We start from the raw sequence: 12458 nt of genomic DNA, 5'->3' as shown, positions 1-12458 counted from the left end.
TGGGAATCAGCGGAATTCTTAGCTCTATAACTTTATCAATTGCCCCTAGGTATCAGTGCCCTAGCCTGGGCAGCTCTGGCTTGAACCCCTTGGGCAGAGAGGTCTTCTAATGTCGTTTTTTTTTTTTTTTTTGCTCTTTAGCATTGCCCAATTTTATTTAGATTTCCTTCCAAGTACACAACATAAAACCATCTTCTGTTTGCCACTGAAATTGGCCCTTTTTATGTCTTCCTCAGGAAGAAGTATTCTTTAGTTCTCTAGCAAAATCTGTCAGCCTGCATTGAGGCTAGTTTAAAGAATTATTCCATCTTAACTGTCAAATCCACGGAGAACCACTGTGTCAGGACAGAGGGCTCTAAATCGTCAAAGCTGGCTGACAGTTTACTTCATCTGGAAGAGCCCATTTTTCTTTGGATGGCACATGGACTGACCAAGGTGATGCACCTGCAGTATGCAAGGCAGCAAGTGGTTTTCTCTCCACTGAGAGATATGAAGAGCATGCTTCGATTCAAGTCTTCTGCTTGGGGTTCCCTTTCCACCCTTAAGTTATCCTATTAATTGTGTACGCTGAAGAAAGGTGTAGTATGAAACAACTTGATTAGACCCTTAGACCTTCTACATCTCCCTGAGCACTCTTTGCACGACTTGAACCTCCTTCCTTCATTAGGTGTAGTTTGTAATCTGTTTCAGTATTCCAGGTTCTCCTCTCCAAATTGTTCCACAAGTTTGTGTCCCGGTTTCTGCAGTTATGTGGGAGGGAGAAACCATGTGAGTGTTTCTTCTTTCCTAATGCCAAAACTCCTTTGTGTTTTCCCCTTTTCAGAGGTATTGTGGCTCTCTACAAACCACACCTCAGGTGAAACACGGATTTTTGGTACTTGATCTATTTTGAGTAACTTTGAGGAGTTTAGTAATAGTTTCTTGAGAAGCTGACAGCTGGATTTATGTGCTTTGATTAGTAAGGGCTCAAACAGACTGATCTGGCAATCCTAATTCTTTTCCCTCTGTGGCAAAGATTTCTTCACCCCAAGGCACTTTTCGGTCGTCTTTAGGATTTATTCAAGTCTTCCCTCCTCTAACCCAGTCCACCTTCTGCGCAGGTGTCTTCCCCAGGATCTAGAAACTGCCAGTTGGAGGGGTTTTTGTCTTTAGAAGTCACAAATCAACCACAAAGAAAAAGAAAGTCTTTTTTTCCGATGCTTGTTTTGGGGGTTTAGTCATGGAGTGGGTTTATCACTCACGGTGCTTGTTTGCTATTTTTATTACTTTTGTGTCCCAGGTATTTTGCTGGATATTTAAGAAAGTCTTATCCTATAACTCTTTCCCTACTCCCCCAAGAAAGAGAAAAACCCCAGCATATGTCTAGCTCTTTTTCACTCATGCATTTAAACCTTACTTAGATGTAGGTGGAAACCTAAATGTCAGTTTAATTCAAGTGTTACCATAGCCATGTCATAAATTGAACCATCGTAAGTAAAAAGACACGGTCTTTGTAGGATCATTTTCAGACCTAGTATGACAGTGGCTGCAACTACAGCATCAAGTGGCTTCATCTGTTTCTGATTTTTGTGTTCACCTTTGTTCTGTAGGATGGACATGTGGAAGTGGCACGCTTGCTTTTGGACAGTGGTGCTCAAGTGAATATGCCTGCAGATTCATTTGAGTCTCCACTCACTCTGGCTGCTTGTGGTGGACATGTGGAGTTGGCAGCTCTTCTGATTGAAAGGGGAGCTAACCTGGAGGAAGTTAATGATGAAGGTTATACTCCTCTCATGGAAGCTGCCCGGGAAGGCCATGAAGAGATGGTAGCCTTGCTGCTGGCACAAGGTGAGATTGCTGTCGTTTCTTGAGCATTCGTTATGAAGAATGCAGCGCTGACTGTTTGCCCTTAGGTATTCTGTGCCAATTCCTCTGATGTGTGGCTGTAACGACAGAGCAAAGCTTAAACACCCACACTGTGGAGGGGATGAGCATTTACCTTCCTACCCTGTGTCTGGTCCATGACAATAACAGCTATTTTGTTTCCTAGGGGCAAATATAAATGCACAGACAGAAGAAACGCAGGAAACTGCTCTTACTCTGGCATGTTGCGGAGGGTTTTCTGAAGTAGCTGACTTCCTTATTAAGGCAGGAGCTGATATAGAACTTGGTTGCTCAACACCTTTGATGGAAGCTGCTCAAGAGGGTCATCTTGAGTTGGTGAAATACTTGCTGGCAGCAGGTATGTGTACACTGAAAATGATCTAGCGCTCAGATATTATAGACTCAACGTTCCTTACGATTTAGAAGATACCTGGGCTTGATGGTGGTGGTGTTGTAACAAGAAACTGTATTCTAAGATACCTTAGCGAGAAGGAAAAAACATGTTATACCTTAATCCTGTTTGATACTGTTAACAGAGGAAAGTGCCTCATGGAGCCCTGGATTCTGTCGCATGTCTAAAACCCCTTAACGTTCATTAGGAATATTCTTTCCAGCTAACTGCATTTAGGACAAAGTGTTAATACAGATAATGCTTGTTTTTATATGCTACTCCTGCTTTGACTGAGCCTGACTATCTGTAGTCAGTCTCCCTGAACAACCAGTACTTTAGGAGTTGTGCCCTGGGAAATAGTGTGCAAGACAGATTCTGGGATGTGCTGAATTTCTGCAATCGATGAGTTTTACTACTACATTATACAGCAGTAAAAAATAAATCTTGCTGGAGTTGGAGGGGAATGACACTTCAATATTCACCTGTCAGTTTGAAGTTGGCAGAGACTAAAGTGTAGCAATACTGCTTAAAATAATAAATAACTGTAAAAAATAAAAAACCCTATAAAACCCCCGTAAAATAATAAATAACTGTAAAAAATAATGAAAACTATAAAGAGCTCCATTTTTGGTAATCTTCCTTGTTTTGGGAGGTAATTTATTTGTATACTCTTTTCTAAGAATAAGCATAAAAGTGTCTGGATTTGTAATTCTACAAAGTAATGCTCCCTGCTCATCGAGAGACAGTCACAACTGTGTCTTTGTGCAGCAATACCAGCATGTGACACCCATCACCAGCTCACTTGGAACACCGCTTGCACTTTGCTTCTGATAATGTGGAAAGTTGATTGAGGGGCCTTGTTTTGGCATCAGGGAGTCTGTAAATATCTCACACCTTGAAAATAAGAAAAGGGCTAATCACATTGGCTTTTTTTTTTTTGAAGACTAATGCATTACATAGCAAGAATTATGCATATTTTCATGTAGCTGGCATCTATGAAGCTAGTAAAATATTTTCAACAAAATTATTTTAAAGAGCAGGGAAGAAATGGAATTTTTAGAAGTGTATGGTCTTGTAGTATTAATTCTAATTCAATAACAGGCATTTTCTCTGGTTTTCCTTGGCATGTAACTCTTTGTCAAATGGATAGTCTAGACAACTGTCTGGAGTCATTTTTATTTATTGCAACAACTGAAATCTTCATTGCTGTAGGGGGAACATAGGAGTAAGTGAGCATATAGGTTTATGTGTTTAGACTGCCAGTCATGCTTTTTCCAAGCCTTGGCTTAGCCCCTCTCCTCAGAGTATTTTTACTATGAGAGCAATTTTCACTGTGAAAGCAATGCCCTTGGGCTGTGGCAGCTGTTGGTCAGTAAGATACAGCTGTTGTCACAGATGAAGTGCGTTGATTTTTGTGTTTATCTGATATGAAATTCGTGATAAGGAGATGTCCAGTAAGAAAAAACTGATGTTGTGTTTCTAGGAGCCAATGTTCATGCCACCACAGCGACAGGAGATACTGCATTGACCTATGCCTGTGAAAATGGACATACTGATGTGGCAGATGTGTTGCTTCAAGCTGGTGCGGATTTGGTAAGACAACTTGTGCATCTCATGGGGACAGTACTTTGGTTTCGAACCGTATGCCAAAGCTGACATGCTTATAAAGCAGGAAGACAATTTTAGCAGTTGAGATTCATTTATGGGTGTGAAAGAAAGTTTTTTAAAAAGCCTGCATGTTCTCTTTGATCTAAAAAATAAAAATTCTTATTGGGTAATGTTTCATCCATTGAGTGAAAAGTTTTAGCTGTAGCTTACACTTGTGACAGTCAATTGTCTTCATTTCAGTATAATCCATAAGTTTAGCAGGATATGTTTCTATGTTGCCTTTATTCATTATGCTACTTTATTAGTCCCAAACTCTTGTGGATTAGAGTTTACCTGCTCCACTGCTCTGAATTGAAAATGTTTTAGTATTAGGAGCTACTACATCTGTTTACTGTTAGTTTCTGAACACCGTCTCTTTTTGAAACTACAACACGAAAAAACCCAAGCTAAGCAATGGCTTTTAAATGCCCAGCATTATATGATCTCTTCTTTTGTTCCAGAATCCTTTCTTGTAACTTTTGGTTTTAGCATATTGCTTTCACAGTGGCTTTTTTCAATAATACATTTAAGCATAACTAAGTTATTTGCATAATTGTCTTGACTTATTTTCATACTGTGCAGTGGGAGACCTAAAACTGCCTCTTCATCGGCTACAGGGGTATAATGTTTATTTGGCTTTTAAGCAGTACAAAGTGATCGATATCTTCGTCTTCTAAAGGAGTTTAGGAGTCTTAAGCAGGGAGGATTCTTCTTCTAGTTGCCTTTTTGTTTTTTCTCTCTCTGTTCTCCATTCTTTTCCCACACTCTCTGCTTGTGTGGTTTTTTTGGTTTGGGGAGGGGGTTGGGGTTTTGGTTGGATATTTTAGGGGGTTTTGTTCCATATAAATAAGAATGCCAGAAAAGTTTATCATTGAACCTGATGAATCAGCATCCTAATGAAGTTACTTAAATTTCAGTCTTAAATGAAGTACTTTATTTAAGTTCATATTTACAAATATAAATAAATGAATGCTGCAATTGTGAAATTAATAATACTTCCACTCTTTGTGAATATACTTTTTTCCCAGGCCTTATTAATTCTTCTACAGTAAAGTTCTGTGTCATATGTTCCTACCAGGGAGGAAGGTCAGGTTAATGAAGGAGGTGTTTGGGTTTGGCCCAGCTGCTGCACTTTGCTTGGTTCAGTGTTGGGTACTGAGCATCAGCCACCTCAGTAGATGCAGTAGGCTTTTGGGGTTTTATTGGGTATTGTAAAAAAAAAAAAAAAATTTAAGTACTTGTTTATAAAAAGGTATAATCCATGAAGTATCTCACAGTGATGAGCAAAGCCTGAAATAAAACAATATAAATTGCTATGCCTAAACTTCTAAAAACATGCAGGGGTTGCTTCTTAAATGCCACTTCAAACTGTTACAGTTCTCTTCCTCTCATCACTCCGGTGAGCAGTGCTTGAGACCTTTAACATCTAGTTCTGATCAGTATTGTGAGAAGAATCTCGTGCCTTTGTAAAGTAAAGTTTTATTTTACTGTATTTTCTTGTACTGCCAATCAAAATGGGGAGCTGTTAAGAAAAATGGGGAGCTGTCAAGTAAGGAAGCAAAGGAAAATTGCACGTGAAAGGGAGACCTATCATATAAATCAGTTTTGAATTCTGCTTGTAAGTAAGTAGGGAAATGCCTGCAAACCTACAGTGATACATACGGCAGGTGCCTTGGGTTGGGAGCAGTTTCCTTTCCAACCTCTGTGTTGCTTTGCTTGATCAGAAGTTGTAAGCTGTTTTGAATAAATTTGATATCTTCGTAATTGTTCTGAGGAAGGTTTCTGAAGTGTGTTACCTTACTGCTGGAGTATGAGAAAGCTGCTTTGGCAGTACCGTGGGAGATTGTTCTTCTAGATTTCACATTTTGTTAGTAGTTTAAGTAAGGCTAGATGACTCCTCCAAGTTGTCCCAGGAAGTTTGTGGTGGTGTAGGGAATCGAATGCACGTCTGGACGTAAACCTCTGGTCAGTCTGTCTTCATTTGTCTAGTTAATTTGGCTCTCCTGGTGTTCAGACACAGTAAATGAAAGTACATCTCCAGTTGCTTTTCTTTCTTTCCTTTTTCATCCTGCAGCTTCAGTCTTTCCTGAGATTGCTTTCACTGATGTTTCACTGTTTCCCAGAAACCTTCTTTATACCTGAGGTTTATATCGCAGTCACTGAGGAGCTGGACAGACAACATCTTACCCTGTTATGGAGCGGTCCTGTTGGAGGAGAATACTGGTTATGTCTTAAACAGTAAAATGAAACAGGACTGAGGGCTATTCTCTGATTGCAAGGATGAATGGCACTCGCTGAACGCACCCATGCTGTGCAACGCTGAGACTGACGGGTCATTGAGCCTGGGGGCTGTGCCCCTGTGTGGCAGCCCATCAGAGTGATGTTTTCCTAATGCAATACTGGGACCATACACTGGACACTCCTGGGTTGCAGGGTGAGGTCTTGAAGGGGTTCTTGAGGATGTGAGACCTCTTGAGATAAGTTGTGATTAACTTGATGCCACATTTTCCATGCTGCCTGTTGGGAACAGTCCCTGATGACCACCTCCCCTGTGGTTCATGACAGGGCCAGCAGTGTGTCAGGGAGGCTGCAAAGGAATAAGCAGTGTGAATGACCTGTGATCCCATGCCTAAGCTTGTCTACTGGCCTTGTTTTATTTACCTGTAGAGATGTAGCCACGACTGGATTTTGCTGTTGATACTGTATTGTCCTGTGTGCCGCCTGCACATTCTGTTTTCTTCCAGACCAGGAAGGCAAGCAGCATAGTTTTTGAGGATTTTTCTTCTCCCTGATTCTAGATTGAGGAAAGAAAGTTGATCTTCCTTCCCCAAATGCTTTTGAGTTGAAGGAACAATAAACACTGTCTGTCAAGATCTGTTGTGGTCAGTTGTCCCGTTTCTTCCCAAATAAGAGCCTTTATTCCATGATTTGGAAAGCACATTATCTACTTTAAGATGTCAGATCTTTCTTGGCTTCTCAGGGCTCTCTTTGATTGCCCAGAAGGTCAGAATTGAGTGGGATTTGAGGTGCAGACTTGGAGACTGCACGTGTGAAGAGGAGCCTCTTTCATGCTGGCTTAGCTAAATTGGCAGAGGGCAGGAGAGGTTTGTCAGGGGCTTTCCTGTGTTGTGCTCATGGAGAACTGAAGTCTTCCAATTTTGCTGAAGTTACCCAACTCACTCTACTGAACTGATTCCTGTGTGTTGGTTATGTCCAGGTGAGATTTTCTCAATCTCAAAATGGAACTTTGAGCTAAAGTCTGAGCATGTTTTACAATGAGGGTGGTGGGACACTGGCACAGGTTGCCCAGAGAAGCTGTGGCTGCCCCCTCCCCGGCAGTGTTCAAGACCAGGCTGGACAGCGCTTTGAGCTACCTGGTCTAGTAGAAAGTGTCCCTGCCCATGGCAGGGGGGGTTGGAACTAGATGGTCTTTGAAGGTCCTATCCAACCCAAACTGTTCTGTGATCATTATATGATAAGTGATTCTAGTCTCCAGTACAGTTTTGTCTGAACTGGGAGTGATTGTTACCACTGTATCTCAGCACAAAAAGGCTGTTGTTCTTGCAAGTAGAAAGTGGGAACTCTTGCTTTTCAGGGGCTGATCTTCTGGCCTAGATATCAAATACATAATTCAGTTCAAGAGCCAGTGAAGATCTTGCGAGGTCTGTTAGATTTATTAAGGAATGTGGCTTTATAAGAACCAGGAGAACTTAAAGTAGTGGCTGAGATGAACTTTCTTCAGTTTGTAGTTAATTTTTCCTTAAAACTCTGCAGTGGCAAGTTATACTCGAAATGAACAGTGTCAGAGTACACGCTCGTCTGGTTCTTTCTGCTGGAGAGCTGCTCAGTCATTCATGGTATTGTGATGAGTTTGTATCTCCTTGGGACTAATTGTTTGTGAAGTCTGGCTTGTTACCAATTATTCTCATGCTTTTCTGATGCCCTTCTTCAAGGGATCTATCTGCTCCATGTCCTTACAGGGACAAAGTTGGCCTGTCAAAATCTGTAGCAAAACTAGCTTGGCAGGCTTACACCTTTCCTTGTTTTAATCTATGCATTTTGAAGTCAGCTGCTTTTGCCAAATACATGAATGACTTAATATGAGGCACATTTGAAGGCTTCAGCCTGTGATCCCATCTGTGCCTTCATTGCAGGAGTAGAGACTTTCAGGGTATTAGCCTGAGCTCCTGCCACTTGGACCAAATGTAAATTTTACTTGTTTACAAACTTCTTTATGAGGACAAACACCTACTTTAGATTTTGTGACTAATAGTAAAATTTTGGAGATTAGAACCCTGAAATACAGTTTGATAAAAGCATTTTTTTTAAGCAGTGGTATGGTTTAATAGCTTCAGGAAAAAATAACCAGCTCTTCAGTAATGCAGTTATTTACTCGTGTGGCAAGGATTTCTCTAATCTCAAAGGTGAGAGGAGACTTCTGTTTTTCCTGTAAGATTTCTCTTTTATTTTTTTTTCCTGTATCCTTCATATCTTCACTAGCAGTTATTTTGTACAAGCTTTGAGATGAATCGTAGAATCATAGAATGGTTTGGGCTGAAAGAGACCTTAAAGATCATCTAGTTTCAACCCCCTGCCATGACGAGGACACCTCCCACTAGACCAGGTTGCTCAAGACTCTGTCCAGCCTGGTGTTGAACACTTGCAGGGATGGAGCATCCACAGCTTCTCTGGGCAACCTGTGCCAGTGTCTCACCACCCTCAGGGTGAAGAACCTTCTTCCTTGTATCTAGTCTAAACCTGCCCTCTCCCAGGTTCCAACCATTACACCTCATCCTGTCACTGCAGGCCCTTGTAAAAAGTCCTTCCCCAGCCTTCTTTAGGCCCCCTTCAGGTACTGGAAGGCTGCTATAAGGTCTCCCTGGAGCCTTCTCTTTTCCAGGCTGAACAACCTCAACTCTCTTGGCCTGTCCTCGTAGGAAAGGTGTTCCAACCCTCTGACCATCTTGGTAGCCCTCCTCTGGACTCTCCAACAGCTCCGTGTCTTTCTTGTGTCAGGGCACCAGAGCTGGAGGCAGTATTCCTGGTGGGGTCTCACGAGGGCAGAGTAGAGGAGCAGAAACACCTCAGTCAACCTGCTGGCCACACTTCTCTTGATGCAGCCTCAGATACGGTTGGCCTTTTGGGCTTTGAGCACTCATCGATCCTTGTACCAATCCCTGAGGAACACCGCTTGTCGCTGGTCTCCATTTGAGCATCAAGCCATTGATCGCAACACTTTGAGTGCCACCTTCCAGCCAATTTCTTATCCACCGAATGGCCCATCTCTCAAATCCATGGCTTTCCCATTTGGAGACCGGGATGTCCTGTGGGACAGTGTCGAAGGCTTTGCACAAGTCCAGATAGACAACATCAGTTGCTCTTCCCTTGTCAGTTGATGCTGTATCTCCATCATAAAAGGCCACCAGATTCATCAGGCAGGATTTTTCCCTTGGTGAAGCCATGTTGGTTGCCACCAATCACCTCCACGTTTTCCATGTGCCATAGCAGAGCCTTCAGGAGTATCAGCTCCATGATCTTGCCAAGCACAGAGGTGAGACTGACTGGCGGGTAGTTACCTGGGTCTGAAGTTAATACAGTCATGGTGCATGTGTGTTCCTGCAGGAGCTAGGTTAAGGACTGCAAAGCTCACAAAGATTACTGGTGATACTTAATGATAGGTAATATCCTGCTTTCAAGCTTTATACCTTTCTATAAGATGAAAGTGCTTGTTTGGGTGCCTGTCCCCTTTTGATGTAGAATCAGACCTGGATGAAATGCTGCACACTGGAGATTCTAGTCTCCTTTTTGAAAGTGAGACTGCTCTTGACAAGGTGGTTGCATCTTGTCTCAATGTAGCTGAAAACGAGAGAGATTTTTCTTTTTTTGGACAGTGAGAAGATCCCGGGTTTTCTCAGATGGGAAGTACAGAAAAGTTTTAAATTGAGATTTTCTAATCTGGGCTGCCTTGCAGCTGTAGGTGAGGCTCTGCTGAACAAGTTAGTTGATCTAGTGATGGAATTTACCTTTCTACTAGAAGGTATATGGGTGCTTTTATGCTGAAATTGAGAGATGGCAGAGAACCCCTGAGGGCAGCTTCATCCTGGCATTCTTCTAATTTAATGCTTTCAAGCTCTCCCCAAAGCTCTTTATACTTGTTAAAATTCCACACGTAGCTTTCCTTAAAAGACTAAAATTGGCTACCTGGCATCCACATAATGCCAGTTGCAAAAAAAAAAAAAAAAAAACCAAAGGAAAAACAATACAGGCATGCCAAACTGCCTCTTTCTTCTTCCCCTGTGACAAAATATTCTACAGACAGATGTTTTTGTCATTGCAGGGATCATTGCTTTGCCTTCAGCTGATAACATCCCTCGCACGGCTCCTTAATTAGAAACTCAGTTTCCTATGTGTGTATGACACACAGCATGTTTGATGTAGTGTGCATAAGGCAGCAATTAAACATCTACAAAAGTAGCCAATACTTTATGGATTTGAATGAAACAATACTGGAGATAGCTACTTTGTCATTACAGTGAGGGACCTGAGAAGCTGTTAAGGTTTTCCATACTGTTTCTTGAACCTTCAGGGGAAGGTCAAGAATTTCAGGTCTTTTTAGACCTCAGTCTTCCACAAGTAAAACAAAAGGTTGTAGGACACTTGAAGCTAATTTTTGTAATTAACACCTTTTGGATGTTGTGTTAACAGTCTCTAGGTGATGTAAAGTACAATGAAATCCTCTCTTTTGCCAGTAGTGAATGAAGAGTCATCTTGTATTTAATGAAGTGCTGTGTATGACCTTTGTGCTCTCTTCAGGAATCCAAATGGCTTGTGGTAGGAGTCTTAACTGTCCAGAGCTGCTTTGCTTGGTCTTGCCTTTGTACTTGCTTGCCTAATTCCAGCAAAATAAGAGCTTTCAACTGGTGGATCTGATCCATTTAGGTTCCCATTCCAGGTCTTCATGGCAAAGAACAACACTTATTTGTAGAACAAGAGCCGTGAGTTGTTCTTTTTCCTTCGGCAGGACAAGCAGAAGGGCTTAAAGAAGACTATTTTGGAGGGCATAGAGCCGGGCAAGCATCATGTGAGGTTGGCCTTTGATGCTTGTGAGCTGCAGCCTCAGGATACATGCTAATGACAAGCATGGCTTTAAGGCATGCATCTAAATTTCTTGAAAAGTACAAAGACTCGCTATGTAGGCTGGACATGTCATCTTTACCCTGCATTTTCTCTTCTGTTGGGTTTTCTAAAACCCTATTTTTAAAAAACCAGTATCTCAACTTGCTGCATTTGTGAGGGTTATTACTGGGTCTGTTAGCACAAGTGGCTGTGTTAAACCCGTTGGTAATTATCAAGCTTCCCGTAAGGTCTTCCCTTTTCAGCTATTTAATCTAGAGGCCTAGTTGAGTTTTTAGGTGCCTCTGAAATACTGGTTTTCTGTGTGTCTCGGGAAGGTTATCTGGGACGGGTAGGTTGGTGACTGCTAGAATACTTTATCTCTTGATAGAGTTCAGTCTTGAAAATTAGCAGCGTGGCACAGTGTTAAGAACCGTATTGTTTGGCTATTGTCATGTGTCAGAAATAGTCTAAATCATTTTGCTTAGAATAACATTTAGATTTCTGTTAAGTATTCACTGTTGTCATGGATGAGAGAGGCTTGTCAAAGAATTGGAGAGCAGTTGGACATTTACTTTGAAAATGCAGATTTTGTTCTAGAACTTTTAAATAACATATGACATTGGAAACAAACTCAAAAAAAATTCCTAGTGAATAATACTTGCCAACTACGAATACTTGTATACCAGGGAGAAAGGGGGGGGGGGGGGGGGGCGGGGGGCAGCGGCTTGTGTAGCTGATCTTGGAATTGCCTAAAACAGAGAACTTGAAATCAAGAATTAAAAAATAGCAATGATTGTTGTAAGATGCTTCTGATGACACTGCTTTTGCTCTGCCCCTTCCTTTCTTTCTAGCACCCAAACCTGCAGAGAATTCTTCTAGGGCATTCTTTCTATTCGAGCAGAATTAGCAGGAGAGCACATCACTTACGTGTTTAGAGAATGGCTTTTCTAGTCAAGGCTGTCATAGGTGTTCTCCTTTATGCCTCTTTCTGATCATCCTAACTGCAGTATTTCTCGGGATTGGAGCAGTGAAGAGAGACAGAATACTGTGGTGAGCCCTACAGCACAGATAGCTGGGGAGATTGTCTCATCTTCGAAGATGAGTGCTCCTTGCTAGTTTTTATTCTTACAGAATAAGTATTTGCATGTACTTCATATTAATACAAGGAGGAAGCACATTGGAAACTGATGGGGGATGCTTTTGGACAGCTTCCAAGTTCTCTGTCCTGACTTTATCTACTGCAGCTAAAAAAAAAATGGAAAAAAAATCTTTGAAATGTGTGGCCAGGGAAAAGAAAGGATGTAAGTAGACAAAGACACTGCACTGGCTCAGCTTCTTATTATGGCTTGTTCTAGATGTTTTCCTTTAAAGCTTGAGTTGGTGCTATCTGCTAGCCTTTATTAGGGCTAAACAGAGTGCTGGAGTCATAAAATTAATTTAT

General features: G+C 41.6%; 1 protein-coding gene across 2 annotated transcripts in view; it reads left to right on the top strand.

Moving 5' to 3' along the window:
• The window catches only part of ANKHD1 (ankyrin repeat and KH domain containing 1), a 121968-nt gene that overhangs the window by 57423 nt on the left and 52087 nt on the right, over positions 1-12458 (top strand). Inside the window, exons 8-11 of one of the 2 annotated variants that reach the window (XM_086471049.1) lie at positions 1590-1827; positions 2030-2221; positions 3738-3847; positions 10923-10982. In XM_086471049.1, coding sequence (XP_086327175.1) covers positions 1590-1827; positions 2030-2221; positions 3738-3847; positions 10923-10982 — 600 coding nt within the window. The remainder of the gene's footprint in view (positions 1-1589; positions 1828-2029; positions 2222-3737; positions 3848-10922; positions 10983-12458) is intronic. The other variant, XM_086471048.1, reaches the window with a different exon arrangement.

Source organism: Leptosomus discolor, chromosome 10, assembly GCF_034619465.1.
Source record: "Leptosomus discolor isolate bLepDis1 chromosome 10, bLepDis1.hap2, whole genome shotgun sequence".
Lineage (NCBI taxonomy): Eukaryota > Metazoa > Chordata > Aves > Leptosomiformes > Leptosomidae > Leptosomus > Leptosomus discolor.
The sequence above is the reverse complement of the archived record's forward strand: the minus strand, read 5'-3'. Positions and strand labels throughout refer to the sequence as shown.